General features: G+C 50.8%; 1 protein-coding gene across 1 annotated transcript in view; it reads left to right on the top strand.

Annotated features, from left to right (window-relative positions):
• TBX4 (T-box transcription factor 4) overlaps positions 1-24,441 on the top strand; it is a gene marked incomplete at both ends in the record, with an annotated part of 35,983 nt that extends 11,542 nt beyond the window's left edge. Inside the window, 6 exons of the mRNA XM_082493046.1 lie at positions 1,777-1,896; positions 3,718-3,865; positions 17,072-17,224; positions 21,040-21,128; positions 22,181-22,422; positions 23,819-24,441. Of these exons, the coding sequence (XP_082349172.1) occupies positions 1,777-1,896; positions 3,718-3,865; positions 17,072-17,224; positions 21,040-21,128; positions 22,181-22,422; positions 23,819-24,441 (1,375 nt within the window). The remainder of the gene's footprint in view (positions 1-1,776; positions 1,897-3,717; positions 3,866-17,071; positions 17,225-21,039; positions 21,129-22,180; positions 22,423-23,818) is intronic.
• Positions 24,442-25,056: the final 615 nt, after the last annotated feature.

Genomic DNA, 25,056 nt, shown 5'->3' with positions numbered 1-25,056 from the left:
GGACGTTCGCCCTGTAGGATGCAGCGACTGTCAAACAGCATCCATCTCATTTCTGCTTTTTGATCAATTCCTCTTCTTTTTTTGTTTCATTTTCAAATGTCATTTTAAGGTCTAATTTAAAAAAAAAAAATGTCTTGGCATTCAGATTGGATTCCTTATGCAATTTTTTTCAATGTGTGAATTGGGCTGTGTATTCGCAAATTGAAATGTCCTACTGTATTTATCCAGGTGCTTACCTGTAGGAGGACAAGGTTAAGAGCAGTGCAGAGTTTATGAATGAAAATCAAATACGGACATTGCTAAAACCACCCCTTTTTAGTCCCGGCTAATTACATGGTAAACATCTGGAATTTATGCAGGGCGGGTAAAAGAGTCAATTGAAATGATTTCGAACAGGGCCCATTTTGTTGCCTTCTCCCCAAGTGGCGACAAAATGGTGCTGCAGACCTGGGCCATCTCGGCCGGGCGCGGGGGCAGCGCGCGGGAAAAGGAGGGATACGGGGGGGGGCAAAATGGCCTCGACATCCGATGGAGAAACGACATCAGAATTTGGGCCCTTAGTAATTAGGGTAATTAGAATGACTCCAGGACGTAGCAGTTCTCATCCTCTGTCCCCTTACACCGGTGGAAAGGAGAATTTTCTATTCTGGCTGTTGCTTGAAGACCTCAGTGAGCCAGTTTGCTCCACTGACTTATTTTTTTCACTGAATGAGGTGGAGGTTGGGGAGATGGAGCCAAGAAAATGGTTCCTCTGAGGATGTAAAGTGCCTGATCCTGCAAATCCTGGCTCCTGATGCAGTCTGGAGGGCTCGGGAAGCTCATGGCAGTGCCCGTACCCATCAGGGCCACCTCCTTTGGATCACAAGACCGGACTGCGATGGTATATACTGGTTTCACAGCTATAGCTTTATAAAAAAATATTCTTTAATATTGCAAAGATTCTTTAGATATTTAAGACATATATAAACGTTCTTTAATAATACGCTGTTGTTTGTGATGTTGCCTGTTCGGTGTTGCTACGCATCCGTTAAAGTCAATGGTAAGTCAGAGGGATGGGCGCATTTTCAGTGGAGAGCTCCACGGTGGATGCACTTGAACAAGGTTTAACAGCATGATGTGAATTTGGGATATTCGGGAAGGCCAGAGGAGCGGTGGTGGTCTGCAGCACCGCAGGGTTTAACCCTTAGTCTCCCCCCAGGCTTTGCCAATCCTCAGGTTTCAGTCTGTTGAAGGGAACGCAGGTTCAGCTACTGCGTAGGAGTACTGGTGGGACTTGGTGTCACGGACATTGGGAACGTGTGAGAGAGAAAGCTGTGTGCGCTGTGTTTCTTCTGACGCGTAGTTAGATCTCATGACTTTTTCATGCACGTTCATGGCAACAAGAACCCTGCATCTTTGAGGCTGCCGTAAGCCATATGGAGCCTCTTGGGGTGGAGGGGTCTCTGTCCCAGCCTCCCGTAAGGAGGGCTGGGTTGAACCCCCGCCATCTCCCTCTTTACACCCGCCTTTTCCTGACACTGACCCGTAACCCCCTTCTATACGCCCTCACCCATATTTGTGCCCCATTTTGCACTAGCCCTGTGCAGCCCATGCTCTGGAGAGGGTGAGTTTAATCCCGGTGACGCATCAGCAGCAATAATGTTTTGTGGCTCATTTGTCCGAGCGTGAATCCATCACACGGTGGATCTGCCTTTTGGGGCGCCGCTCCAAGTTTCCATCAGTTCCAGCGCTGCTCCAGCTTGCTCACTAACATGTTCACCCTTTGCTTTTCCTAAGGAGGATGTTTCCTAGTTACAAGGTTAAGGTGACCGGAATGAACCCCAAGACCAAGTACATCCTGTTGATCGACATCGTCCCGGCAGACGACCACCGGTATAAATTCTGTGACAATAAATGGTAAGAGAACAGCTCTGTTTGCCTTCTTTTCCATAAGAAAATTGCAATTGGATCGACCATTTGCTGTGCAAACTCAGAAACCAACGTAAATACCTTCCCACGGGATGGATGCCAACATCCCGGAGCTCTCTTTCCTGGAGCAGCGATAGATACAAGAGCCAATGGCTGGAAGTTAAAACCAGACAAATATAAAATAAAATATTCTTAACAGGCTGGGTGATTAAGTGCTGGAACAAACCGCTAATGGCGGTGGTGGATGGTTCCATCCCCAAAGCGCTCGAGATTGGGTGCCTTCTCGGAGGAGACACGTTAGGCCAAGCGTAGGTTGTCTGGCCGTGGGCAGGTGCAAGAGGGTAACGCCACAGCCAGAGGCTGGACCGGGTGACCTAATGGTCCATTTTGGCCTTAAAAATTAGGTATCTGTGTGAGTTGAGAAAAGTTTAAATTCCTTTCTTCTGTAGTAATATTTTGCTTTTAGGAGATCAGTTATGAAGCAAAAAGTGGATGGTTTACTCAAAGCCCTGGGTCAGCCGTGCTCATCCGGCAGACGAAGGGAGCAGCGATTCCCCCTGTCGCAGCCCAATGCCAGATCCGGTTTACAGTCTTTTTCTTTTAATTTATTCTTCCCCCAGAGTTTCCTTCTTTTCTGTTATTCTTCCCTCCCCTGCGCCTTTGATAGTAAAGTTACTTACCCAAGAGACAGAAATGTTTTTTACTTTCTGACGAAGCAGGCATGTTGCTTTCTCTTTTGATTTTTTACCCCAAATACGCCCAGCAGCCTCCCCCGCTGCCGCTGTTCGCCCTGCTTCTCCCAAACCCTTCCACCGACTGCTGCCTGGTGGAAAGACGAGCAATGGAAAACTTCGTAGTCATCTTAATGGGAACGGGCCTGGCGACATCCTATAAAACTGTCATAATTTACTTGCACGTTAGGGCTGCTCTAGTTTTAAAAAATCCCTTTTCCGCTCGCTTTTGTCCTGGAGTGCCGCTGGGCAAGAGGAGTGGACTGAGGGCTCCGCGGCGCTGTGGCCACTTTGTGTTTTAACCATTAAGCCCTAGATGATGGATAGTTGTTAACTCTGTTTAATTTAGCTTTTGCCAGCCCCAGAGCTGTTTCCCCTTTTCATTTTATTGCTGCTGGAAAGTCTCTGTTGGTTTTGGTAACATTGCTTTTATTGTTGTTTTAGAAGAGGAGAACAATGCACAGTAATGAGGGAGTTGCCATTAAGTGATGGTCTCATGGCTGGGGCTTGTGTCCGTGCGAGTTGGTGGTGGTGGTGGTGTGGGGGCAAGGGGAGATGGCAGAAGGGTACGAGGGGCCAACGCGTAGCTCCGGAGCAGGGAACAGCCCCTTCCCGCCGGAGCTGCCGCCCCGCTGAGGGCTGTGGGAGCCCTGCATGGCTGCGGAGGGTGCACCCACGCCGGTACCCAACTCCTGCTCCCGGGTACCTCCTCCCGGGGAAGTGTGTGAGACCATCTCCCATTGCAGAATGGCCTTTGAAGGCTTCACCCTCTCCAAAAACCCAGATGAGATTTCCTCCCTGACTGATGCCAACTCAATTGCCATGTAGAGACACTGCCCCAAGGAAACACCATGCGGGAGCGGGGACGGGGTTGCACTGCTGGCCCGGAACACCGAAACGAGGAGCCCTGAAACCCCCATGAACAGCAGGAGCCTCTCCGAACCCCCCGTGCCCCGGCGCGTCCCCCCCAGGGCTGGTGGGAGGGTCGCTGGGTTGAGTTCGAGGACAAAACGCTCTCCTGCGTCCGGGCTGGTGACCGCTGCCAAGGTGATGCAATCTGTAACCGCTGTGTTTGCAGGATGGTGGCCGGGAAGGCAGAGCCGGCCATGCCGGGGCGGCTGTACGTGCACCCCGACTCACCCGCCACGGGAGCGCACTGGATGCGGCAGCTGGTGTCCTTTCAGAAGCTAAAACTCACCAACAACCACCTGGATCCCTTCGGACATGTAAGAGAGACCTTCTGCGAGGGTTTTGGTCGGCGATGCCGAATTTGTGTCTGGAGCGGGAGGCTTTTTGGGATGTGGCAGTGAATTTAACAACGAGGAGCGGCATTTCACTTGCGCTGCCAGCGCAGCTGGGTGGGGAGTGCTTGATGCTGAGGGAGGTGGGCTGCTGCCCGCCTGCTCCCCCTGCTCTTGGAAACGCAGCCTCCGACTTGCTCGGTCGGGTCCTGCCAGACGCCACCGACCTTTTAGTTTCTGCCCAGGAACTTTCCAGGCAGCGCGGTGGGATTTTGAGCCTGGCTGTTGCTGCGCACGGTACATAGAGCTCGTAGAAACAGGTTGCATAAACTCATTATTTTCCAAGCTGGCTTTGGCAGCCCTATAAAAGACGAAGTGTTTTATTTGGAAAATCTTAATTCATGTGTAATGCGAATGCAGAAGTGGGAAGTGCACAGTTATCTACCACAGTGCATTTAATAACTCAGGACAAGGGCCCTTCCCGCCCGCCAAAGGCTAAAGAGTGCTTAGATAATGTGTATAAAAATACGGACCCGTCTGGTTTGCACTGTCCGAGCTGAAAAATCACATAAAAATAAACCAACCTTGCTGGCTGGAGGGAGGGAAGATAGAGTTTAGAATCCTTTTAGGTTTAATGCCGTCAGCTCCTCCTAGTACTACAGGTAAGAGAATCTACTTTGTATCATCAAACGTGGTTTTTAACCTGCCCATCTTTTACGCAGCAGCAGTTTGGGGGGTGAGGGGGGCTGCGAGAAGGTCCCGAAGAAGCGCGCAGAGGGAGAAGGGGTGTCTCTGTCCGGCTCAAAATGATCACGCGTCAATCCTCTAAAGAGCAGGTGTTCACACGGAGTCGATTGTCCCGATGCCACCCAAAAGCCGTGCGGGAAGTGCGATTCCGACACAGCTAAATCAGATGGAGCTTTATGGGGTTGCCTCTAGAGGCAGGGTGACCCTATCAGCTTGAAAACGCTGTTAGAAAATTCAGATTTTTTGCAGCTTTCATAATTTTCGGCAAATTTCAAACTTCAAAAAGCAAGGGCGCCGATGCCGCGCGTCGCCGCCGCGGTGCCGGGGCAGAGCCGGGCTCTGGCAGCGTGACACGGTGGTAACCCAGCCCTGCGCGAAGCCGTCAGCAGCGCCGGGGACTGACCCTCTTCCCCAACCTACTGACCCCAATGAAACATGTGTGAACTTCAAAGGCTAATCAGGACCGTTTAATGCTGACGTTATTAATCACAGGCGATCTCGCCCCTTCACTCTTCTTAAAGGGGGAAAGCACCACGGAAATGAAATGAAAACAGCTGCGTTAAGGGTGGCACAGTAAAAATTACATAAAGCCCATAAATGCCGCCGTTTTGGTGTCAGCAGCCGTACCGACCTGCTCGCTTTGCACGTGGCGTTTTTTCACTCCCGTGTTTTTCTCTTGGTTAACTGCGTAGCTTAATATATGACTGTTTACGTTGTAAAATGTAAACCATAAAACATACAGGATGTTCGACGTGGCCGTAAAACAAACAGGATGTGCAGTGTTGGTTTTGCAATTTTAAACGCTTGCTTTTCCTGACTTTGTCATTTTTTAACTGCGATTTTAACGCCGCGTTTTAACAGGGAAGATTTCTCCACCCCCCCCCCCCCCACCTATGCCTGGAATGACCCGGTCTAGTGCCCCGGTGGCTGTGCGGTTCAGGCACTGACAACCCGCCCGGCTAAAGGGGATTTAGCCCCTTCTCAGACAGTTCCTCGTTAGGCTTCTAAATTAATTGTCTGCTTTAAAGCAGCAGTACTCCCCTTTTTGCTGTGCGCACGGAGGAGACCTGGCCTCCGTACCAGGCGAGCGTGGGTTTTCCTGTCATGGTGAAAACTGTTCTGCTGTCGGCGCGTGGGTGGCCGATGTCCCCAGTCAGGCAGCGTCTGCCCGGCACGGCACAGCCCTCCCGGCCCTGCCTGCGACGGCATTGCATTATAAATAATGACAGCTCCTCATTTCGAGGAATTTGTTCCCAGCGATTGCGAACGCTCTCTTAAAGTGCCCCGAGAAACACAAGTGAGAAAAGCCACAGGGTTTGTTTGCCTTCTGGTGCTCCAGCGCGGCCTGCCCGCCGTTTCCTTTTGTCTTTGATTTTCTCCCAACCTCAAAACCACGTGGAGCGATGATTTCTGCAGGCGGCCACTGGTGCTTTTTTTAGCGTGCGGGCAGCTGCCCAGCCAGAGCCGCGCCGGCTCGCCCGTCCTGGCACCCTCGGCCGCCGCGGGTGCCCGCAGGTGTCCCGGCACCGGGCTCCCTACCTGGCTGCCACCGTCCCGCGCTCCGGCTCCTCCCGGCATCCCCAAATCCCGCAGATCCTGGCCCTGCCCACGGCTCTTTGCCGTGTGCAAGCGATCCCCTCAGCCCCTGCTCCGATGCTCGGGGCTCAGACCTTGGCTTGCTGCTTGTGGGGCAGGAGGGGCGAGGAGGCAGGGGACAGGCACGCGGCGAGATGGCTTTGTGCTAAATATGCCTTTTCTGGATAAACCATTTTTTTTGGCAGACGCTTATTGGTGAGGGAAAAAAGGAACGGCGCTCTTCCAGCTCCCCCGCCCTGCTCACCTACCGGTGAACATCGAGCACGGGGAGGTGCTGGTCAGGCTGGGGCGCGAGCGGACTTCTCCTAAGAAGGACGCGGTGGATTTTATGGCCTCGCGGTCGCAGGCGCAGCCGGAGCACGAGGGGCTGCTGGGCTCCGTCCCCGTCCCCAGCCGCCCCGCGTGGCGTGGGGGGACCCCGGTTGGAAGGGGAAACACATCACGGCGTGGGGTGCAGCTCCTCTCCTGGGGACCTGGGATCCCGCCTGAAAAACAGCCAGGCGGGAATTTCACGTTATTTCAACGAATTCGTTGATAAGTGAATCCATGCCCTGACGCCGCGTGCCGTAAGCGCTGCTCAACGTCGGGGACGAGCAGCCCCACAGAGTTCATAAAGAGAAGCGCAGGTACATTTGAGGCTTAAAATAAGTAAGTTAAACAGCTTAATTAATAAGCCACGGAGCCGAAGCCCTTGCTGCGATCCACGGAATGAGACTGAAGGTTATTTACTGTGCTGGCAGGAGGGGATGCCTTCCAGGCGGCGCTGGAAAGCCTCGCTTTCTGACACCGAGCCCATAAACCCCAGCCACCAACCACCCCTCCTCGGTCTCACAACCCACGCTCCTGCTTCTGCCACCGGCCGGTTATCTCTTGTGGTAAATTACTGGTTGTAGTCAGAGGCCCGGGAGGCATTTTTTGGTGCAGACACATGAAAATCGCGCAGATTTTAAGTAAGAAGGAATTAAGCGCCGAGCTCTGTAATGTGCCTGCGAACCCCTCTGGTTGAGCAGGTTCGGCGGCAGGTAAGCCTGCGCCCGGCTCACGCACCACGGCCCGAAAATGTGGGCTGTATATTTTCCTCTTGGGGGATTTTTCGGCCGTGAAAGGCTTCTTTCACACCGGGCTTAACAACTGAGAAATGCTCGTGTTCGGAATGGATTAAGAAATCAGCAGCTGCTGTAATGTTTAGCTACGGCGAGGTCTATCTGATCCTAAAGAAAGCATTGTAAGCCACCTATGCTTAGAGTAAAATCTCAATTTATGTATTTTCAAATCTTTACATGCAGAGATAATCAGCCTGATAGGGTCTCTGATTTACGCGGGGCAGGTGAGTGACGGGGTTAGTGATTCTGGCAGAGCCGACGCTTCGCTCTCTAATGCCACGTGAGTAATAGGCGGTTGCGTATAGTCTGTCTGTGGAGGCAAAGATGCTCTCTTAAGCCCCAGCAAGCTGCGCGGGGGTGGCACGTCCCGTTTGGCCATTCCCGGTGTATTCTGCCTGGGAAACACCTAGCTGTGTTTTCTAGGAGAAAACTGGGAATGACTCCTTCCTCGTGAACCGCATTGCAAGCGCTAACAGGTCTGTTGGCTGATAGCAGCCGGCGATGATGCACAAAAATAAGCTCTCCGTCGGAAAGGGTAACATAATACTTGGATTTCTTTCAGAAGGTTAGTTCGGGGCGCATGGGGAAATATTGAGCGAGTCCTGACGAGTATCTCCGTAGTGATAAATGCTCATGAATGGAATTCCACTTTCTTCAGAGGTTTGAAGTATGTAAACAGCGGGGCGGAGGGCGCCCGTGAGACGGTCCTTATGGCCGGCGAGCTGCAGGCAGGTCCCACTCCCAGCCCCAGCAGGTGAAGGATGCTCAGGGCGGGTGCGGAGCCACCGAAGGGGCACGGGGGGGTTTGCTGAGGGGCTTCGGCTCAGACCCGCAGTGAGGTTATTCTCCTGGGCAACTCATTTCAGTTAATCAGGCTTTCTTGTCGTTTCGCTGTTTGGGCTTTTCTTCATCTCCTGACTCAAGGCATTGTTTAAGCTGCTGTGGCTGGCAGCTCTTAGAAGCAAAAAAAATCCTCTTTTCTCTCTTACTTGCGGTGCTGAGCAGTACAGCGTGCGTGCCTGGGGCACGGCGATGGCGGAGGTGGCTGTCGTACCCCCCCAGCACACGCAGCCCCTGGCTCCCTGCGACCCCCCGAGCGCTGCCCTGGGCTTGAGCGGTGGGCAGAGCCGGCCAAGGGGCCAGGAGGGGTCCCTGCTCCCACGGCGCTGCGGGGGCGCGGGGGCTGTCTGCCGTGCCCGGCGGCGAACAGCCTCCCCACGCAGCCACCCCTCCTGCTAACGTACGCGGTAATGTACGTAAAGGTACATAATAGTGTACATAAAGGTACTTAACGTACCTTGAGGGGTGGTGGGGATGAGCAGGAAGGGTTAGAAACTGCCCGGCAAGGGTTAAGCAGTGTCCTTAAACACCAGGGCTGCCGCAAAGCTGTTAATTAGGGCAGTCCGGTTTGGCTTATACGCTCTGTACATGACAGATAGGGAGGACATGAGGACGCCTTTCAGGCATCAGGGAGAGGACTGGCCATGGAGAGCGCCGGTTTTCGGTACGGCGTGGGGGGAGGGCTGTGGGTCGGTGGCCCCCGAGTTGGCCGCAGAGACGCGCTGGCAGCGCAGGAGCTCAGCTTCGCTTGGATCGTGCTCCCGAGGACCTTTCGGATGGGGTTTTCAGTATCCAGAGGAGTTAACGACGAGCTGGGTGGCAGCTCCCAGGGAAGTCCGTCTCACCAGACGCGACCTACCTGGAAGGAAACCCTCTCTCCCTCTCAGGCCCCCTCTTCCCCTGATTTCAGGCGGGCTGTGAACGCGCAGAGCCACGTGAGGCCAGCGCTCGTAGGTGCTGGGCGATGCTGGAAAACAGCAGAGGAGAAAGCACATCACACGGAGGGTTCTGCTTTTGTTGTTGTTTGTTGTTAATGACTCCACTGAAATGAAACCTCTGCCAGAGGAAGAAGCCTTTCTCATGGGCTTCCGCAGCCGGGCCAGCTTGGAAAGGGCGATAGCGTCACATCAGTACCCCGGGCAGCCTTCGGCTGGGACCCCATCAATTGGAAATTATTATTATTATTTTTTTAACAGAATATGTAAAGATATTCCAGGGGGCGGGGGGTGGGGGGGGGGCGAGAGAGTGGACTACAAGTAATACATGAAGCTTAGAAGTGGAGATTGCGACAAACAGAAGTACATATTTAATTTAATCCCCTCCAACACAGCATTGCTGAGCTTGGTTATGTTATATGCCCTGTACCTGCCTCGCTCCTTGGCTGCTGACGGCGTCTTTTAATTGCCATAATGGACTTTATCTGCTTTTAAAGTGTGGGGTTAATTTAGTTTCTGAGACGTAACCTTCTGAGGTTTGAAGCTACAGGATATTATAGGTGGTCTGTCACTTGTGATGACATTTTAAGTGATGTTCCTGATTTTCTTGACCTAAATGTGCTATTTACTGGCTTTACTCTTTAATGCTGATGGCTTGGCTCTTTAATGCTGATGAGTTTGTTATTTCTCTCCAGATTTATTATTTGCACACTTGGGTTTATTTGATTATCACTGAAAGACTTAATTTTTCCCCTCGTCTTGGGGTTTCCCTTTCATTTGTCTATTCATTCAATTTTAGCATTTTTCTGTCTGTGCTCGTCAGGCACACTCGGGCACTTTAATTAGGCTAATGTCCTAGTAATCTTATGAAACCGTACATTTTATTTAGATTATTATTATTATTATTATTATTATTATTATTATTATTATTATTATTATTATTATTATTATTATTATTATTATTATTTTGCTTTATGACTTTCAGCCAAGTGGTTTCCTCGCCGGGTGCCCGGCGGCTGCCTCCCCGCGGCCCCGCTGCGGCGCTGGGCATCGCCTGCGGCCGAAGGGATGGGATGGGGCCGCGGCAGCTCCCAGGCAACGTCCTGCCTGGTGGGACGGGACGGGACGCGGCTCGCCGGCTGCGCCCAGCTGGTCCTCACTCACCGCACCGCAACGCTGCAGGACCTCTCTAGCAAGAGAGCAGTTTCACATCCTTATTCTCAGCTAAAGATTCCTTACATTTATATACATATATATGGTTTCTTATATATGTGATTTGTTATACGTATATAAGGACTATACATAATATATGTTTTTCTTATATTGATATTTGAAAATAAGAAATATATAAGAATTTCATATAAATATATATGCCTCTCCCGCTACTAAACTAGCTTTTTTCTTAGACCGATTAAAACTTGAAAGAAATCTTTTGTCCAGCCCTAAATTTGAAGTAAATTTTTTTTGGAGCCACACTGAGTCTTCTGCTGAAAAAATATCCATGAAAAGGCTATCTTCTTTTTTTTTTTTTTTTTTTTTTCAACCCATCCATTTTAGGAAATGTCTTACAGCTGATCTGGGAAATGGTGGTGCCCAAAGAAATTATAAAGCCCGAAGTGAAGTTTTACATTGTCTGCTGTGTTTCTGAAAAAAAAAAAAAAAATGGAGCTGTGTGCCGCTGGGGCTGGCATGTGTTTCGCAGGGATGAATAGATCCGCGTGTGCAATTTAAATAGCTGGGTAAGAAATGGCCAGTGGCGCTCTTGGTTGAAAAGAAGATTTACATCTCTTGTGTTAAATCTTTTTGTTGTTACATTACTGGTTTATATGAGTCAAATGCAGTGGATTTTAGTAAAGTTTAACTTGACTCAGATCCCGAAATCCTCTTCCAGCCTTGGGTGGGGAGCTGGCCTGGAGAAGGGCAAGTGAAGATGTCAGAGCTTGCCCAAGTCCTTTTGTGTCCACGGGTGACAGGAGGCCACGCAGCAGCGTGGGGCGGCGCAGGGGACGTCCCGGGACCACAGCCCCTCCGTCCGCCCTCTCCTCTCCGTTCCGAAACAAACGCTCACGAGCTGGTGTGGAGGTGGACTTCTCCTCCACACCAAAGCTGCATCACAAGGCCAGGAAACACTACGATGAATTTCAGCTGACATTAGATGAAAAAGGACCGAGAAAAAAAAAAAAATTAAAAAAAAATCTCAGCTTTGGCCCTGTCTTAAGGAACAATTTGTCTGAGCTCATGTTGAATCTTTTCCCAGGATTTTCCAGCCTTTCTTTTTTTCCCCCCATTGTGCGGATTGCCAGGACAAACGTGTGGGTTTGGGAGGCTCCTCCTCCGGCAGCGAGCAGCCCGGCCGGCTGGAAAAAGCCCCTTCCCGCCACCGGTGGGGTGCCGCCGGCCAGCCCCGCTGCGAGGCAGCCTGGTTTGGGCACAGCGGGGTGAAGCGTTCCCTGGAGATGACTGAAAATAAATAGGCTGAGGTTTAGGTCGTTTTGGAGCTGGCGTGGCAGCTGCTGTAGGGCTTGTCTGAATGTAGTGTTTTATTTGGTCGAACTCGACGATCTTAAGGGTCTTTTCATAGAATCATAGAATCATAGAATAATTCCATCATAGAATCATAGAATTTCCAACCTGATTTTGACCGCTGCCTTTGGGGTGGTGCATCTCTGCAGGCTCCCGAGGTGGACGCAGTGAGGGCGGTGGCACTGCGCTCCCACCGTCTGTCCCCTGGAGATGTCCCGTCCAGCCCGGGCAGCCCATCTGGGGCAACTCCTGTACTGATGTCGCGTGGCATCTCTGAACCATTTAGTCCTGAAGAAAAGTTAGGTTTGGGGTGGCTCGTACCACCAAACACTCTAAGTATTAATTGAGATGAACTGCAGCAGTGGTTGCGATTCTGGAAGAGCCTGGTTGATTAACGTGCTCTTTTTTCCATGCCGGAGACTGAATTGCCAGGCTTTTGTTCTGGTCCTTTTGCGTCCCCGCTCAGTGTCCCGGTGTGGGACAAGGGCCAACCTCCGCTCAAAGGCTTTTTCACTTTGAAAGAATAGAAGGAAGGAAGAAAGAAGCAGAAAATATATTAAAATGAGAGATTTTATATTAGTTATGTGATCCCCCGGGAGCAACCATAAAATTATGTGGCTTTTTCGTAGCCGTTTACTATTCAATATAAAAAGGGTAGTTGCCATAACAACCACTGCATCATATGACATTTGATACCTTGGCGAAACAGGGAGCGCTCTTAAATCAACTCCCCAAATTTCATATGAAAGTAAATACATTTTACTGGTGATTTCAAGGCAAGTTTGCATCGCGACAAGCGATGCGGCACCGTTACCCCGCCAAGCCTCCGGCCTCTGGGCCCGATCCTGCAAACTGGAAAATGTCCTCAAGCCTTGAAGCCATCATTACTCAGCAGTGTGCGAGATTAGATGCTAAAGGAGTATGTTTTCCTAAGTAAAATTAAATGGAAGGAGCAAATGACACCATTTTTTTTTGACATTTGTTGCTGACTGGGGAATGCCAAAAAAATAAAGAAGTGGAGCTACATTACAGCGTAAGTTCCAGCTGCCAACTGTGTGATCAGCACAAAGGAGGGAGACGGCTTAAAAAAAAAAAAAAAAAAGATGTTTGTGTAAGCTCACATTTGACTTTGGAGTTCGTCTCTCTCGCAATCTGGTCCGCACGTGCGACGTTGAGGGGGTAGAAGTGACATCACCCTCGAGATCCGCTTTGGCTCCTCTCTGGCCAGCAATAACGGAGTTACGGCGGCGCCGGGGGGTGTGCGGCTTTTGGGGGGGGGGGGGCGCCCCGGCGAGCGTCAGTCTGTGCAGCACGGTGACCGCCTTGGGGGGGCGAGAGGCGGGAAGCGGTTGTGAAGTACCGGCGGAGCTGTTGGGGCCTCGGCCGGCGCGGCCCGAGGAGGGTCCCCACAGTCGGGTCCCCGCAGCAGTGCAGGTGCTTCGTTGCAGCCTTTTGGTGCCATCCAGGCGGCTGCTCTTGAAGAAGGTCGGCCTTACCCACGTGGGTATTTTTTAGCAGCTGTTTATTTTCCAGGCAGAGAGAGTGCTTGGGGGGGCGGAGGTGGGAGACGGCATCCCCCCGGAGGCCTGTGTCGGGCTGTCGAGCCAAGATCCACTTCCTAAATTCGGCGCTGTCTATCTAATTTGAGGAGTGTGGTTGGAATATCTGATTTACCTGTTGTTGTTTTTTTCTTCTCTTTTTTTTTCTTTAATACAGAAAAAAGAATTGTATTTATTAGACTGCTAAGCATGCTGCTATTTCACGTAAGCTGAGCTGTTTCTTTCGTAGGCAAATAGACAAGATCACCAAATTGCAGAGGGGCTTTCAGTTACTAAGCCACTGTGCCTCGGTGCCGCTCCAGAAACACTCTTTTCCAGTTTCCCTCACTAATTTTTTATCCTTGTCCTTTATCACGTTAAAATTCCCCTCTAACCAATAAACCAGTAACGTTTTTCAGCGGCAAGACAAGGCAAACACCATTTCTTTTTTAGCAGCTGACCTACTTCAAACTACCTACGCTTTGTACCGAAAACAATTTTAAAAGGTGTGTGACAGTGTCCGACACCGACTTAATCTCCCCGCGCCCTCGCGATGAAAAAGATAAGTGCAGGAAAATACAAAGTTATTGTTTTAGCATCATCTTTGAGGCTGAGAGCTCCTGTATCACCTTCGATCCTGCCCAGTGCTGCTGCTGAAGCCTGCCCAGTGCCGACCAGCAGCAGCCATGCTCTGTCCCCTCAATTAAAATACTTCTCATTTTTGACACAATTCTTTAAGTTAATCTTTCCACTGATGTTCGTCATCGGAGTGGAATTTACATTTGTTTTGTGTATTTTTAGCCAGCGACCGGTTTTCCACAGCAGCCTTGAAAACTATTTAGCCTGAATTGTTGGCGTTTCACTTTGCACAGGCAGAGTGTTTCGCAGCTAAGGGTCGGGAGGCTTTTTTTTGAATGATTTGTAGAGTTTTTGAGCGCCAAAGGCTCACACCAAGCACAAGAGAGGAGGACGGGTGAGCAGACACGGCCTCTGTACACGAGTTCTTGTTTTCGAGCCTGTGAAACATTGGTTGTGCGTATGCGGAGAGTGGTCGCTGCCTCCCGAAAAAGAAGTGAGAAGTCACAGCAGCAGGCACAGGGAGGCATCCGAAATCTGAAAGAGCACCACGACATCCCTTTTTCATCCCCAGTCCGACGAGCTGACCGCTCTGCCAAATAGCTGAAGGGATTTTTCTTTGTCATATGAGAATGGCGTATTTTTATGGGGCTTTGCTTTTGCTGGAAGCTGTTCCCCATCCGCGTCCGTGGACACTGACTCGATGAAGTTAACCTCAGTGCTCTGCGGCTCTCACATCTATTAATCACGTTTCGCTCTCAGCGATGGCTGTTCGGCTTTGATCTGGCACATCTCAAGGGGGTTTCCTTTCATGGTCACCACACTCGAAGAAATTCGGCACTTTAAATGGGTACTTATACTAAGACATGTGGGCAAATAGTCACTTCAGTGCAGGGGACAGAAAAGGGGACAAAAAACCCACCTTGTAGGCGCAGTGGGTTAAATTAAGCCGTTTAGGGGATCCCCCCCAAACATCCCACAGACATCAGGCAGTTCATGACGAACCTCCAGGCAGGTTTGCAGCCGCAGCTGGAACCTCGAGCGTCTGTCAAAAATCCTTTCCTGAATGCTTCTATCAGGCTGCAAAAAGGGATGTCTTGTTCGTTTTGAAAATTGTTTGGACACTTTGGGTTTAAAGAGGTTATTTAAAAAAAAAAAAAAATGTTTTATAAGGGGGTCGTTATGGCCCAGTGGGTACTGCTTTGGAGAGGAAATACAGACTATGCATCCAGAGCATACTGAAACTTGGGCTCCTAATTTTCCCTTCGGAAGTTTCAGTTTAAGATTGTTTTCTTCGGCCTGCTGTTGTCTCGCTCTGGCTCTGGGGACGAGTCTGCTGTCCTTGCTAGACCCGGGCAGGCAGGGAGAGGCGGTGAGGAGAGCTTCGCACACCCCAGCTTCTGCTCCAGGCAGCCGTTATTTATCAGCTTGGCTCAACTCTTAATTATTGAAAATTAAAATGCCCCTTCTTATGAAAGTCTTGGCCCTCTGGCGCTATTCATCTCGGCTTTGTTTTACGAGTGGCTGATACATGAAAGCAGAGAAAAGGCTCCAAACCCAAACCTGAGCCGACCCTCTCAGATCTACGCCCTGCACATCAACAGCCGCAAAGTGGTTAAGAGACTTGATGCAAAGCTGATAAAATGCCAAAAATTCCTCATTCTCTCTCTTGGGGAGCAGGGAGGGTTGTCTGGAAAATGTCAACAATAAAAATTGCATTTAAGTGGTATATAATGCAGCCAGCTACTGTGGGCAGAGTTACGTGCGGCCAGACGAAGGGGTTTAAAGAGCACGAGCTCCCTACGCCGCCTCCCGCCCCAGCTGGAGCGCACAGAGCAGCGCCGCCGCCGCTGCGAGCGCTCCTCAGCATGGGCGGGCACGAAATAGAAAGGGTTCCTGAGCACAAATGCCAAACACGGAGCAAATGTCTTCTGTTTCTTGATGATTCTCATTTAAAATGGGATAATCCACAATTAGTGTAAACTGATGCTGCTCTGCTGCATTGCATACGTCTCTCTGTCCATTCATCCATCCATCCACCCATCTACCCACCCACCCACCCACCCACCCATCCATCCATCCACCTATCCATCCATCCATCCATCCATCCATCCACCCACCCATCCACCCACCCATTTGACTACCACCAGCTGAAGACAGCAGCCGTTGCCGTCTTCCCTACTTGGCCCTTCGCCTGTGTCTCCCTCGGGGCTGGATGTGTCCTTGCAGGCTGCTTTGGGCACCCCAGGAAGGGGAGGGGTGTCAGCCTGGCTGGAGATGCCCTCACCTCTAGGACCAGCCGGGCTCGGGAAGGACAGACTCAACTAGCCAATTTGGGAGAGGGAAGAAGAGATTGAAAAGGGTTATGCCAAGAAAACAAGAAGAAAGCAGTATTCCTTCTTTGCCCAGTAAAAGGGATGAAGGATTTTCTTAAACCCATTCAATTTCTTAAAAGAAATTGAATTTCTTAAAACCATTTTCTTCTGCAGCATCCGGGCACGTCCCTTCTTTGTGGAAGAACAATGCTGCGGGGCCGGGCGGCACGGCCGGTGCTCGGGCCAGCCACCCCCGGCTTGGGTAGCCCCGCTCGGCCCCTAACGCTCCATCAGAGGAGCCCAGCGCTGGCCTGAGCCCGGGCTGCGCAATCCCCGCCGGACCACAGCCCTTCCTCGCCTCCCCCGGCCCCCGCCATAAAACAGCGCTGGGTCTCTCGCTCGCAGGGACCGAGGAGAGGGCAGAACCCGGCGAGTGACCGCGAGAGGTGCCCGGACACAGCCACCCGCACGGAGCCGCTCCACAAAGAGAAGGGGAAAAAATAAATCGCCTTTTTTGTAGTTTTGTTTTACCAGTAGATAAAAGAAAAATAGTTGCGCTTCCCCCCCTGCCCCGTGGTTTTTGTGATTCTTTTTTTTTTTTTTTTGCCTCTGCTAAACTGTGTATTTTTCAGCTCAGTGAAGTATTTATTAGGAATCTTTATGGACCAGTCTGCTGGTGAATTATATATATTGTACAGCTTCAGCATGAGCTGGGAAAAAAATTTATGACTTTTTTTTCCACCCAGACTGACTCTATCCAATAGCAATAAGAAAATGCGGGTTTACCGGGAAAGCTTTAAGTTCAGTTCTGCTTGCCAGAGCAGCAGATACCTTTTCTGTCTTGGTTCATGTGCGTTTATATAATGTAATTTTCCCCTCTAATTGGAAAGCAAAGCTAAAGCTGAGCACTAGTGGGCTTCCGTGTCCTGCTAGTAAAGTCTGTTGAACAGCTACGGTTTGTCTGTCTTTTTTTTTTTTCCAAATTGGATTTTTCACTTTAGCATCAATTGTTTTTCAGATCATTCTTAATTCAATGCATAAATACCAACCGCGGCTGCATATTGTGAAGGCGGATGAGAACAACGCTTTCGGGTCAAAGAACACAGCCTTCTGCACCCACGTTTTTCCGGAGACGTCCTTTATATCGGTGACCTCCTACCAGAATCACAAGGTAGGGTGCTTTTCTGCCGAAAGGCGCTTAATTCCCACCTGTGGGCTTTTGCATCTGCTCTCTGCTGCTGAGGGCTGCGAAATGAGCTTCCGAAAAATTGCAGCGGCACGGGGATGTGGCTGCCGTGCTGCGCTTCGACGAGCGGGGTCTGTTTGCTCGGAGGGAGGGGCAGAGCCTGTTCTGCTGCTGTTGCGCGGCAGAAACTCCCCCGCTTTAAAAGACAAGTTCCCACCCCAGCCCTGCAAGCGCTGAGCGGGAGCGACGGGGCGGCGGATGCAGCGAAGGGGCAGCGTGACCGTCCTTGGGCAACACTGTCTTGGCAAAGCCCGGGAGGCCAGACGCTAACGAACCCGCGTGCTCATAAAGGCTTGAGATGTCATTCAAAACGGCGAGCAAATCTAATAACGACTAGTAAAGCTTGCTCGTAAATCTGCAGCGAAAAGTAATTATAGTCTGTGTATTTAGGGAGACGTACGAGGAATGTAACCATAAAAACGCAGCAAAGAGGCTGCTCTGCGGTGAGCACGCGAAGGCAGGAGGGGGCCTGGGGGTTTGGGTTTGTTTTGGGGGGAATATAAGGCACCGGGCTGGGGGTCTGCGCTTTGGGCGCGCGTCACGGACACCCCCCTATTGCAGGGTACGGCTGCTCTGCTGCTTTTCTGAGCGTGTTTGCAGTGGCGGCAGTGGGTAGTCTTCTGCCGTCATCGGATTTTACCAACCCAGGTTACTAGCAGGATGGACGGCAACGCGACGGCGAATTGTCACCTCCCTGCGCCAGCGGGTGCACGGTCACCGCGGCAGGGAGGGGGCGAGCATGCCGGGCAGGGGGTGGCAAGGCTCCGTTTTCTATCCTGCTCCCGATTTTACCTGCCTTTGCGTAAGCTCCTGCTGCCCTGCGGGTTTCCTAACGGTGAAGCCCAACTGCAGCGTTGTATGAGGGTTAATTGGAGTTTTTACAGCACGTGGGGATTCATAAATAAAGGCGCAGAGTGAAATAGCACTGCCGGAGCCCTCCTGTCACCCCGCACGCGAAATCTGCCAGGCGTTACTCTGTCAGCTCCTTTTCTACAGCCGCATAGGAAACTACTACAGGAACAGGAACATACGTGAAATTCTTCCTCCCCAATTATCCGACCAGAGCTTTTCCTCCCAAGCAGGATGCCTGTATGCCCTTTGATGCTTGAAGCATAGAGTCCTTGCGAGATTTTGCAATTAGCGAGCCAGTTAAAAGCAGAAACATGGATGCGTGTGTGTAAACAGGAGGAAAAAAAAAAAAAAAAAAAGAGTCCCTATTTGGACACTGAAGTGAATCCTGTTTGAAAAGTTGTAGCTGTTGATGTAAAATGACCGGTTGCCCAAACATGGTTAACCAAAAAGGCTCGAAAGTGCTTATTTAATACCTACTTAAAATGTTTCGCGTGTCAATAGCGCCTTTCATCCCTAAGGTTCCCAAAGTGCTTTATAAAGTTAATACTTCCACTGTCATTGCCATACAACCACTGCTGGGGGGGGCGGTAGCCGACAGCAGCAGCACAGAGCGGACCTGGCGGGTTTAGGGAAAATGCCCCAGACGAGCCCTAACTCTTTTGGGAAGCTGCTGCGAGGAGCTGCCGTGGTGCTGCCCGGCTCCGGCTCTGCGGTTTGCAGGCTGGGGGGGGGGAATGCTGCCCTGCGGGGGGGGGGGGGGGGCATGGGGGTCTGCAGCCGAGGAGCGGGAGGCAGAAGGTCCCGCCAAAACCTCACTGCGGTCTCGAGCAACTCGCAACCTCAGAGAAAGAGCCAAATGGTTTTGCTTATTCTCTTCGGCATTAACAATTAAAATCCCGGTCTGGGCATCTTTTAGAATAAACAAACCACTGAATTATTTTTAGCTCAGAAATATCCTGCTGGGAAGAACCGTCCTTGTGAATTATCATCTCTCTAAACAAAAAATGAGAGTTGTGGTTACAGAGCTGACCGTGGGGCTCCCAGAGATGGAAAGCTGATGATAGCGGCTACCCCTACGCACCGCTCGGCGAGGAACGTGTAGGTGTTTACCCACAACTCGCTCCTGGGCTGGATGAAGCCAGGGGAAGGTGACAAGGGGGGACTGAAGCTCTGATTCTGCTCATGTCAGAGGAAAACCGCAGTCGTTGAATAACAAAATTAAATTGACAAACCTGACGGTGGGCTGTGAGTTAGGAAGGGCCCTACGCTTCTCGTGGTCCATCAGCTGACTGGGAGCTACCCTGGAGCCACTGTGGGAGCAGAGGGGAAAAGCTCAAGGCCTCGAGGCTGGTTAAATTCCCGTCACCACCTTCCTTCTCCATCCCAGATACCGGCCAGCTGTTTTCTCTGGAGTTTTTTGGTAAAGGCTATTTTTCAGCATTGCTAGCGGTGTAGTTGTCAGTTATAGCAACGCTCTTGTAAATCAGCCGGACACAGAACTTGCTTGTTGTCCTCCCCGCTGAAATGGGATGCAGGCTGGCGCAAGCCCGCGGCCGGCTGGCAGGGGGGAGCAGGGCTGCGCGGCCCCGGACAGAGGGGACGCCCGGGGGCAGCGGCACGGTCTGCGGGGACATACGTGTCCTCACCTCCCCACCAGTGTCCTGCCACGCTGTCACCTCTCCTCCTCTTGGAAGAGGTCTTTTAGGTGACAATGGGATGCCCACGGAGGTGATCCTACCCGCTGGTGTCCCTTAGTAGGGCAGGACATTAATAAGACCATCTGATCATTAATAAGACATCACCTGACCGTTGTGTCCATCTGTGTTAGACCTGTCTATAACCTACTGTCACGGAGCCTTGGCTGTGCGTTTGTGCCCAGGCACACGTACATCTCTTTGGGAGGCAGATATTTTAGGAGCTCCTGTGTCCCTACAAACGTTCCGGTGCTTTTCTGGCATTTTCCGGCTCCTGAAACCCTCGCGGATGATCTTGTTCGCCACCTGTTTGTCTTTACAAAACCCTTTGTTAAAGAGGTGGTTTATTTTCAGTTTTCACTGGACAACCAAGTACCTCTCCCCGGCATTCCTGACCGTTGTATGGCTTTGGGCTGTACCTGCCTTATACAGGGAAGGGATCGGGTGGCAGCGTTGGCAAGGGAACGCTGTAGGTACTGGGGCCGTAAGACAGATGAACTACTGAATATTTTTAGAGGAAATTTCACCCATAATTTTTTTTTTAAACAGAATTTTCATGAATGGCAGAGCTTTCACAGTTATCTTACGAAAGCTGAGCTCCATCCAAATTAAGTCTAGTCTAAGTCAATTCTAAGGCATTTTGACCCTTTTAACACACGGCAGCTCTGGGGGCGGAAGGCAGTTCTTGGAAAAGGCAGCACCTTTCCCTCACCCAAAGACAGTTCACTATTTGCCTTATGAGTCTTTTCACAGAGGAAAAACGGCTGAACGATGACTGTAAAATTGTTATGGAAATGAGGGAGAGCCATGCCATGAGGAATAGGCGTCTCTAACACGGATAGATAGAAAACCTTCTTTTAAATCAGACAAATATATTCTTGCTAACAAGAGCCCAGAATAAGGACACGGGACTCAGACTTAAGGAAATTTGCATTCCTGGCCTCATTCATGATCAGCGATTTTGTGGGCTTTAAAAGCTCGAGCACTCAACTCCGCAGCTGGGTTTCTCCCTCGGCTCCCAGAGCAGACACGCTGCCTCTGCCACCACGTCTGTAGGAGGCCGAAACTCCCACGGACTCTGCATTTCACGGGGTGTCGCGCAGGGCCTAGAGACCCACAGCCTCCGCCCTGCTGCTGCACCTTTGGGCCTGCTCTGTTTTCCGCCGCTTTACGCTCGGTTTCATTCTTTTAAAGATAACCCAGCTGAAAATTGAAAACAACCCCTTTGCCAAGGGATTCAGGGGGAGCGACGACAGCGACCTGCGCGTGGCGCGGCTGCAAAGGTAGGGCCGAGCGGCGCGAGGAGGGATGGGGGCGAGGGGGCGCTCAGCTCCTCGGGGGGCTGCTCTGCAGCCTGCAGGCGTGTGCAAGTGGGTACGCTCAACCCAGGCGGCGCGTACGGGCAGGCAGCGTCCGACGGGCAGCACCCTCCAGACCTCGAGCCCTGTGCAGAAACCCAGCCTTGCTCGCCATATATTGAATTACTTTGGGCCTTTTGGTCCTTTTCACGTGGACTACCGGCTTTGCTTGCGAAGCGGTACTGATTAAACCACGGGGGTTTCTGTTACAGTACAATGCTATTCCACGGGCGACAGATAAGTTTGACAGCGTTCTGATTTTGTCTACAGGTCCCTTGCTAATGTCATCCCAGGGGAAAAATTAATATCCTGAAACAAACCTGGGATTCCCAACCACGAAAACAAACAGCACCTGCTGCCAGTAGCTACCTCTATCTAAGCCATCACAGCAAGTCTTTGTATCAGAGGTGACCAGCCCATTCGGGCGCACTGCTGTTGTATAAATAAAACCATCACAAGCCCAGCATGGGCACCACCTATGTAGGGAGACTGAGGGAAGCGGGGACACCCCTGTGGCTTCCCAGGAGCGCTGCTCCATCGGTGCAGAGGAGGCTTAGGCAGTGCAGGGAGCTTGTTCCCAAGGCAATGCAATGTCCCCCGTCTCGTTACACCATGCTTCATCGTTTCCTCCCAGACGATGCTTTAATTAAGGAGCGCTGCACCTCTTTGGAGAAGAAGTTAAAGGTGCCCATGCCGTGGGGGCATCACATCTGCTTGTGTTTGAAGGCATTAGGGCTTTCAATGCCATTTATACCCCTGAAAAGCTCTTCCACTGCCTTCTTTGGTGACACACTCTGTGTGTTGTCGTAATACTTGCCCACACCCAGCGGAGCGTGATGAGTATGAGTTCATCGTGTTTGGCAAAGGATGTTGAAGTCATTGGATGGAGATGTTCTAGGGAATCCAAACTGATATTTCATCTTTCTGTTGATGCTGATTGCTCTCTAACCGGTCATAATTTTTCTTACCTCCTTTAGCAAAGAATATCCAGTAATTTCCAAAAGCATCATGAGGCAGAGGTTGGTGTCCAGTCACGGCCAGCTTTCAACAAAGCCAGATGTTAACCCACTTCATGGGAATCACCAGACCCTTCAACATTATCAGTATGAGAACGGTGCTCACATGCAATTTGCAGCTTCAGATACTCAAGACCTGCCACTCAACACCTTCACAGCACAGAGGGATTCAGGGCTCTTCTATCACTGCCTAAAAAGAAGAGGTAACTTGAGTTGACAGTTAGAAAAATATTACAGCAAACGCACCTGAGAACACGAGCACTGAAAGCTTACTGCTAATTCCAGTTCGGTTTGGATCAGTCTCTTAGGCCTTGATCCTCAAGGATACTGATGTGATGGAAGCGTTTCAGAGGGTCAGGGCCCACGAGCTGGGGTTTTGGGCAGTTACTAGTGGTTTTGTCCCATAGAAGGCAAATTCAGACTCTGAGTCAGAGCCGAAAAAAATAATCAGAATGCATAATTCAAATGGCATGAAACTGCGCCGGAAAATTATCCATTGTTAGAATCAGCTGAATTAATAATTGTTTGGAGGGTGCCTTATCTATCCTGAGATGTTTTGACACTGCCATTAGCGTTAATTAAATTGCACAGGTTCAGCACTTTTCCAGGACGAAGCCATTAGCAGTTCTCTGGATGTGTGCAGATTAGTGGGACCGCGGTAGGTGGGTGTGAGCGCCCCTGTCTTCTTATCCACTAGTGCTCAAGTTTAAGCGAGCTGTAACTACATTCTCTTCCGTTTAGTCCAGCGTCAGATGAGATCATGACATGTTTTAAGCTAAGCGGAAAAATTCTGCGCAGGAAAAAATCCTTCTACTTGCATGTCTCATTGGCCGCTAATTCATTTAAGCTGTGAGAATCCTCTGATCACGGGCAAACGAAGACTCTAACAGCACCAGTAATGAGGACTGCAAGGCAAATGCGTAATTTTAGCAGATGTTTAATCTGCAGATGAATTCACTAATTCATCCAGAGAGTATTCCTAACGACTAACAGAACCCCGCTGGCATAGACAGCCACGGTCACCGTAATCTGTAGGAGAGGGGCTACAGCTTCTCAGCGTAAAGCTGAGGGAAGGACTGGTGACTGGGAAAGGGCTCCTTTATCTGGAAATATTTCTGCAGCTTTTGACGCGAATATCTGGGAAATGTATAGTCATTTTTGTAATGACAGGAAGGCAGGCCGCGATAAGACCCTTTAAGAGACTTCTTGAATTTGTCAGGAGTAACGCTGCAAGAGCGTCAGGGACCTCCGTTATCTGGATGAGCGTGAAGTAATCTCTGATGTGAGAATAGTAGCCCGAGTCACTCACTTAACCTGATAAATGTCACCAGAACGCTTTGAGGCCGAGGGGATTAGCCTGACATTTGCAACACAATGTCTTTTTGATGTTGCACATCGTCTTTCCAAACTGAAGTGGTTTAACCGGATTAATCTGCAAAAGAGCACCAGTTGCTGTGAGAAATAATCGCAGATTGCGTGCTGGGCTTCTAAGGGGACTCCATAAAACCGCTGCAGGCTCTCAGCACATTGCTGTGAAACACCGTCGCTCTGGGAGCTGCTCCTGAACGTGTATTTTTTTTTTATTTATTTTGTTTGCAGAAAGTGCTCGGCACCTGGACCTGCCCTGCAAGCGCTCCTACCTGGAAGCCTCCTCTTCCGTAGGAGAGGATCACTATTTCCGTTCCCCGCCTCCCTACGATCAGCAGATGTTAAGCCCTTCCTACTGCAGCGAGGTGACTCCGCGGGAAGCGTGCATGTACTCTGGTTCTGGGGCTGAAATTGCTGGTGTCTCAACGGTCGATGACTTGCCACCACCGCCTCCCCCCTTGAGCTGCAATATGTGGACTTCTGTCGCACCTTACACCAGCTACAGCGTTCAGACAATGGAAACTGTCCCTTACCAGCCTTTCCCTGCTCATTTTACTGCCACCACCATGATGCCGCGGCTCCCGTCCATCGCGGGCCAAGGCTCGCAGCCACCAGGTAACGGCCACTTCAGTGTCTACAACCAGCTGTCCCAGTCTCAGGTTCGGGAGCGCGTTCCTTCTTCGTCTTTCCCGAGGGAAAGGGTGCACCCGTCTGTGTGCGAGAGAAAACCCCCCTCTCCGCACCTAAACGCGGCGAACGAGTTCCTGTACTCACAAAGCTTTTCCTTGTCGAGGGAGTCGTCGCTGCAGTATCATTCAGGGATGGGGACTGTGGAGAACTGGACTGACGGGTGACTCTGACGGCCAAGCGATGCCACAGCCAACGTTACTGCTCCAGGACAGTGTTCAATCAGTGTTGATACCTGTGGGTAACTTGCACTTCGGTGAGACAAACGTGTGTTTCCAGAGGGATTTGTGCGGGTGAAGAGCTTGTATCTTCAGACACACAGAGAATTACATCTCCCGTCTTGGTGGGCTGGATTCATCAGTCTCTTACTGACTCCCGAATAAATTAGTTCTCGCGTCTTCATTACCGATCCAGTAGGAACCACCTTCGTGACTAACAAGTGAAGTAGCTAGTCGTTTTCTTTTGCTTGTAATATTAAACATCCATGAGCAAATCTTGGCTATTTGGGAAAAATAAGAGCTTCACTTTTATGGTACTTGGTTTGTGAAGTCACAGCATCCCAAAACTCAAAGGAAAAAGCGATCTGTTCGGTTGCGTAGTTCAAGGACTGCTGTAGCAGCGCTTCTTTAGCTCTTTTTATCTGTAGAAATTCCTTCTTCCTCTGGAAGTGACGGAGCCGTAGGAGCGCAGGGGCCGGCGGGGAGGCTTGGCGGTGGGGTCAGGGAGCTGCGGTGCCACTCCGGTACCTCCCCGGCGCAGCGCAGGGTTCGTGCCACGGTGCG

Source organism: Vanellus vanellus, assembly GCF_965231255.1.
Source record: "Vanellus vanellus genome assembly, chromosome: 19".
In the NCBI taxonomy this organism is placed as follows: domain Eukaryota; kingdom Metazoa; phylum Chordata; class Aves; order Charadriiformes; family Charadriidae; genus Vanellus; species Vanellus vanellus.
The sequence above is the reverse complement of the archived record's forward strand: the minus strand, read 5'-3'. Positions and strand labels throughout refer to the sequence as shown.